The sequence below is a fragment of the Gavialis gangeticus genome, unplaced genomic scaffold (genome assembly GCF_001723915.1).
Source record: "Gavialis gangeticus isolate Ggan-Ray unplaced genomic scaffold, GavGan_comp1, whole genome shotgun sequence".
NCBI lineage: Eukaryota > Metazoa > Chordata > Crocodylia > Gavialidae > Gavialis > Gavialis gangeticus.
The window spans coordinates 30,273,175-30,280,107 of NW_017729033.1; the positions used below are offsets into that span (position 1 = coordinate 30,273,175).

Sequence of the window (6,933 nt, forward strand, 5' to 3'; positions counted from 1 at the left end):
AAAGAACCTGGGTGGTGTACCAGGTTTAGAAATGTGTTTGTGCCTGTTTTGTAATGCTTTTGTGGGATACTTTTTTATATTTTTTCCAGAATAAAACACAGCTGAATTCATTGACAGCATTACTTACCATAACAGCAGAAGAGAAGACCAAGGTAATCATAGATGACTGTGTATATATGATATTTATAAGGTAAAGTGATTTAGGGGGGCAAGTTATATGTTTTATTTAGTCATTTTGTGTCGTTGCCTTATGCTTTTACAGTACTTCCTACATTCAGAGTTTTGCCAATCAATTCAATCTTATTGTGACCTTTTACTGTGAATGCAGATGAGTTTGTCCTTCTGTCATGCACAGCAGATAAACAAGAGATAGGTTGGCTCTTTATACAAAAGAACCAGAATTCCTAATGTAGAAGTGATAGCTGAGAAATTCTGGGCCTCGTTATATTTTTCTACCTAATTTTTCAAAGGAAAAATTGTCCAACCCCAGAGAATGGTGATAAAAAATATGTACGTTAGGGCTGTGTGAAATTTCACTGGGTGTTTCATTTTGAACCTATTTCAATGTGTTTCGAGCTTGAAATAGCGAAATCAAAATGAAACAAAAGCTTTCGAAACGGCTTCAAAACGAAACAAGGGCACTCAAAACGTTTTGAGTTTCGAAGCTGGACTTATTTGGCTTCAGCACCAGTCCCAGCTGGCAGTAGCAGCCTCCTGGTATCCGGTGCACAGATCTGGGGGCCGCGCCCCCCAGGAGGAGTCTGGTACCGGCCCACGACGCTTCCAGGGGTGCAGGCCTCCAGATCTGTGCGTGGGATGACAGTATGCTGTTGCTGCCAGCTGGAGCCAGTGGCAGCAGCAGTCTTCTCAGCACTCAGCATGGGCTGCACCCAGCGCTGGTCCCAACCAGCAGCAGCAGCTTCCTGTCATTTGGCGTGCAGATCAGAGGTCTGCCTGCACCCCCAGGAGGGCTGCAGGGCTGTGCCCAACTCCTCCCAGGGTGCGGGCCCCCGATCTGTGTGCCGGATGGTAGCACCAGTCTTCCTGGCAAGGTGGCAGCAGCAGTCTCCTGTCATCCAGCATGCAGATCAGGGGTCCGGACCCTCCGGAGGAGTCTGGTACAGCCCCACAGCCCTCCTGGGGGTGCGGGCCCCTGATCTGTGCGTCAGAGGCTGCTGCCAGCTGGGACCAGCACTGGGCACAGCCCATGCTGAGCGCAGGGAAGATTGGTGCTGCCACTGGCAGCAGCAGTGTCCTGTCATCCCGCGCACAAATCCGAGGGCCTGTACCCTCAGGAGGGCTGCGGGGCTGTGCCATACTCCTCCCAGGGGGTGCAGGCCCCCGGATCTGTGTGCCAGATGACAGGAGGCTGCTGCTGCCTTGGGCTAGCAGCAGCACCAGTCTTCCCGGCTCTGGGTGTGGGCTGTGCCCAGTGCCGGTTCCAGGTGGCAGCAGCAGCCTCCTGTCATCTGGTGCACAGATCGGGGCCCGCGCACCCAGAAGGGCTGTGGGACTGTGCCAGACCCCTCCGAGGGGGAACAGGCCCCCGGATCTGTGTGTTGGATGACAGGAGGTTGCCGCTGCTGCCTTGGGCCAGCGGCAGCACCAATCTTCCCAGCACTGGGCACAGCCTGCGCCCAACACTGGTCCCAAGTGGCAGCAGCAGCCTCCTATCATCTGCTGTGCAGATCTAGGGTCCTGCACCCCAAGGAGGAGTCCGGGACAGCCCTGCAGCCCTCCCAGGGGTGCAGGACCCGGATCTGTGGGCTGGATGATAGGAGGCTGCCACTGCTGCCAAGTGTCACAAGTTTTGCTTTGAACAGTTTGAAGTGCAGTTCCCCAGAAACCTCAGAACTTATCTCCTTGAAACTTGGCAGGTGTCATGCCGTCTGAAGGGGCTATCGTCCCTGCAAGTTTAATCCAAATCAGGCAAGAAATGACAAAGGTTTAGGCATTTTCATGATTCCCCATTATAGCCTATGGGCGAAATGTCAAAACAGTGAAACAGTTTCAATGAAATGAAATGGAACAGTGCTTTTGAAACAAAACAAAACCTGAAACGAAACACTGTCCCATTAAAATGGCAGTCGAAATGAAATGGTGCTGTTTCGCACAGTCCTAGTCCACATCTGCTGTTGGCCTTATGCAGCTTGATTATGTTTTTTTGTTTCTGGAGCACATTCCAAAAGGGTGAAGTCATTTTACATCTACTGAGGAATGCATTGCTCTTTTTGATGAGTCAAATATCCATGGTGGGGACCTAGGCATTCTCCCTTCCACTGTATGCTTCTGTCCTTGACTTGTGGAATACAAGCCTGCAGAGTAACATTGATTTCAGGAAGTAGTGCTTTTCTTCCATTACATTTTCATTAGACAACTCTCCACTTCATCTGACAGCTACCTTGCTAAAGTAAACTCTTTACTAAGCTCAGCACCCTCCCCTCACCTTGCTAGCAATACCATTAGCCATTCAGGCTGTTGCATTGCAGGGAATCTTTATTAAGTAGTAGTGATTAAAGTGGTGACACTGTGAGCGAGCACTGTGATTACTGGCGCTCACTCACAAAGAGGAAAATAATTTATTTCACCCCAAAGCTACGTTGCTATGGTTGTGTTATTTGAAGTTTAAAGGTCACATTGACAAGGCAATAGCAGAACAAGTGAAAACTGAGAGGAAATATCAGAGACAGGTACTGCATAGAAAACTGCATAATTTGTGCAACATTTGAGTAAATAGGAGCTGATTCCTATGCAAAGGTAGAGTTATAGGATCTTCAAGGAAGGAAAATGCTGAGAATCAATGGGTTCTTGAGTAAGCCTATGCATTTTACCTGATATGACTTATAAGGGGAGGAGAATTACTAGCAAGTGCTTCTCTGCCTCACATTTCACAAAACTGTAGAAAAAAGAATAATGATATATCTGGATCATTTAAAAAATATTGAAATTGTTTCTTTTGCCATCTGTAAGTTTTGGCTTGAACTTCTTAGCAAGAACAAGTTAGTAGTTTTCGCATTGCTTCACATTTTAAAAAGTTCCCAAAATGCTTAAATCCTAATAAGCAATGGGGTTTAAAAACTTTTGAAGTGTTTTGAAAAATAGAAACATCTCCAAAATTTTGTTAACAAGTTCAACCAACATAGTTTCTCCAACCTCATTCTTAATCTGAAAAATGGTGATCCATTTCAGCTGAGACCCGAGTTGCCAATGTAAGACTTTCTTTTTACTGACAATCCGCATACTTTTTACTGACACTTTTTTAACTGTCAGTAAAAGACCAATTTTCTTGGATTGGTAAACAATGACTATAGCCATGGTTTTACACCCTGTTGCCCTCTGCCACAAGAGTCCTCTACTCACCCCAAACCTAAGGCTCCTGACTTCACCCTGCACTGTGTGCATCCCCCTGGCCAATCCTCCAGCTTTACCCTGCCAGTTCTGCCCCATCCTAGCATGGACCCCTGAAGAAGACTACCTGTGACCCAGCAGTATTACAGGACAGGAAGAAGCAGCACTGTGTGGCTAGAGCAAGGGGCCTACAAAGCGTGGAAAGAAGGTTTCCTGCAGAGTGCCACACTCCCACTCAGATACTAAGTGCCACTGCTCTGCTCTTTGTGTGCTTCAGTGAATTTCCAGCCATCCAACTTCATTCTGAGAAGGATTTTCACAAAGTAACTGGAGCTTGATTGTTTTTACAAAATGCTTGAATTTATTTATAGACTTTAGAGACAGGCATTTTTAGCCTGCCTTTTTACTTTTTGTAAATTTACAGTTGGCAACCCTGATTGAGACTTTGTGGAAAAAGGAAAATACAGCATGAGACAGGTGAGCAGCACAGATGATTTTGTGTGGAACATTGGTGTAACAGGGTGGCACCAAGGCACTCACAAAATTTTTTGCCACCACCCTGTTTGGGGACAGTCGGCCCCGCACTTTCCTGCCGTGCCTTGTTGTAGCAGTGAATATTTAAACTGTGGGAGGCTACCCTGATTTTAGTGGTGCAAACTACCTTCGTGGCCCTAGCCTTATGGGTCACCACACATGGTTGCTGCTTTCCCTACGCTGTGTCCCATGCCTTACAGATGGCATTGTAATTGTCATGTCTGGTTCATGTCACAATCTGTACACTTCCTGAGCTGGGCTGCACTCCAGCTCATGCCCCCAACTGGGCCACACTTAACTGTTACGTTCAGTTACTCTCTTGTCACATCAGGTTTGTCACATCCAGTATACTCTACTGTCTTATCTGGCTCTACCCCTACCGGGTCTCCTCATCACTCAGGTCTTCTTCAACTTAGCCATACTCTTTAACTCTGGTCCCTCACTCATTTTGGGCCCAGGATCTCAACTCAGGACTCCTAGCTCCACTCAGGCCCCTCTGCTCCATTCTCAGTTATATTTAGACCTAATTCACTTCACACTGGCCTGGTTCTTTTTACTGAGGCTTTGCATTGGCCTGGCTCTGCCTTCTCAGCCCACTTCATTTCACACTGGCCTGGCTTTGCCTACTCAGGCCCATATCCACTGAATGACTTGGCTCTGGTCTGCTCAGGCCTCTCCCCAGGCCTGGCTTTGGTTCACTCAGGCCTCTTCACTTCATCCTGGGGCATCTGGACCCTCATTTTTCCATCAGGGTGTGCTTCCTAAGCCTTTCCCCTCCACAGGGGTGGAGGGCACTGAGGCATTCCAGTGCCCTATCCTTGCCTTTCACTGGAGAGGCACAGGTGTGGCATTTCCTGGGGGCTGCCCCGCCATAGACAGTTCCACCACAGCAACCATCTCTGGCCAGGGAGTAGGGCCAGGCCTAGACAGGCAAAGGTCCCTGGATTGGGTCCACCAGCAAGAGATAGCAGGCCAGGGTCATCAGAGCCTGTGTGAAGGTGGCTTGGAAAGTCACCTGAGGAGTGGGCCTAAGGAATGAGGGTCCGGAATGAGGACTTGGGCCAGGAAGATGAGGAGATGGAGTTAGGGCCCGAGAGCTTGAGGATGCCTGCCCAAGGGAGAGGGGTATGTCTCCAGGAAGGCCTAGGAGAAAATGCAGTGAGATTAGGGTGGCCTGATGGTTGGTTCTTGGTAAGACCAAAAAATGCACTCAGTTTAGGCTTATGCCCTGACTCAGCCCAGGCTCAAGCCACCCAGCCGCCCCCTTGGTAGTCATGTGAGGCCTCCTGATTCCCCTAGCTGCCAGCCTCTCAGTCTGCTGACTCCTTAATGGGGATCAGCCTCACCTGCTAGGGCTCCCACACTCTGGCTGGCTCCCTTTAAAGTTTAAGGCACATCCAGTGCCCTGTCACAAGTTTAAATAAAGATTTAGAAACTTTGGAAATTTTTAAGATTAAGTGTTCCATCTAGAATTGTCCATAATGGCTCTTTCCCTCAGGCGCTCTCTCTCTCTCTCTCTCTCTCTCTCTCTCTCTCTCTCTCTCTCTCTCTCTCTCTATATATATATATATATATATAAAAAACATTGAAGCTAGATTAGTTTAGAAGTTTGTGAGAATGAGTATGAGGCCAGAGGACATATGTTCCTTCCTTCCTTTTTCCTGAATAAAAAAGGCCTTCATAGGGCTGCCCAAGGGAATGGACAGCAGGGAAACCCTGTGCTTTTATTGCAGCCCCACTGCTGGTCTCAGGGAGTTCGGAAGAAGAAGCTGTGTGAGATAAATGCAGAAGTATTAAGACCTGGACCAGGGTGGGAACAGGAAGGAGAGACTAGATTGAGACAGAAACTGAGGAGATGTGAAAGAAGGATAAGACTAGAGTTCTGTGATAGGTGGGGCCTGGGATTTGGAGCTGGAGGGATGAAGGAAGCCAAGGCTCACTAAGAAATGGAATCCAAGAGAATTAGGACTGACCTGGTGGGGATACTGGGATTAGCAGCAGGGATGTGGAAGAGATGAGGGAAGTTTGGAAGGAATGGGACAGGAGTCAAGCTTGGGAGAAATAGGATTTGTGACTATTAGATGCATTCCACTTCAAGGTCTAGATTGGAACGTTCCTGAACTATTCTTCAGTTTTCAGACACTATTTGTGAAACCGTCTGGCAAAGCATGCGCTTCTTCTTTTCGAAGTGGCAGTCCTCATGGAGGATGGCAAACTGTCACTGCTGCCAGTTACTTCATCCATTCAAATGGCAGAAATTTGTGTGAAGGATCTGAAAGTCACATCTCTGCTGACGAACCAGATAGGTTGGCAATATGTTGCCACTGGATTTCTGTTTTTTTTCCATTCTTAAACCTAGAACATAACACACACATTAAAGCCACATTAAAGAAACATTAAAGTCACATTAAAGAAATATTATGTTGTAAAGCCAAACATTCAAAGGTTAGGAAATGGCAGAATTAGACTGTCTGAACTTTGTTTGAACAATGTTTGTTAGTAGAACAGAAATAGAAATAGTTCAGAAGTGGGCCACAAAATGCCTGAGGACACAAAAAGGATTTTGTAAATGGGGAGAGGGAACTTATTAGAGAATACAGAGAACACAGAGATGGGGCAACTAAATGAGGTGTGAACACTATATACTAAATGATGACTGGTGTAACAGAAGTACAAGAGGAGCTCCTATTTGCTAGGGTGTGGTGGTGTAACAGGAAAGGTGTCTTGCCGCGACTCCAGATTGATAAATTCAGTTTCTGCTCTGGGCTCTCGTTGAAGGCTGCCCCAGGCATCCCAGGTGTAAATGGGTACCTAGTCATCTGGTCTCATGAGTTAGAGGTAGCTTGATGTGATGGCAGCCACGTCACTCCCCTGCCTTCTGTGGCTATAATGTGGTGTGACTTGACCACATTAGTCTAATCAGTTGCTTGGCTTGGGAAGACGTTTTCATTTGACTTTGGATGGCTTGTTTTTAGATCACAGTAGGCACATCTACACATGCCCTTATGGCATCATTGTTACTGCACCATCATTTAGTACTTCCTTTTGGAA

General features: G+C 47.2%; 1 protein-coding gene across 2 annotated transcripts in view; it reads left to right on the plus strand.

Annotated features, from left to right (window-relative positions):
- The window catches only part of EVC2 (EvC ciliary complex subunit 2), a 192,506-nt gene that overhangs the window by 42,618 nt on the left and 142,955 nt on the right, over positions 1–6,933 (plus strand). For both annotated transcript variants that reach the window (XM_019526310.1, XM_019526311.1), the window contains exon 6: positions 90–152. In XM_019526310.1, the coding sequence (XP_019381855.1) occupies positions 90–152 (63 nt within the window). The remainder of the gene's footprint in view (positions 1–89; positions 153–6,933) is intronic.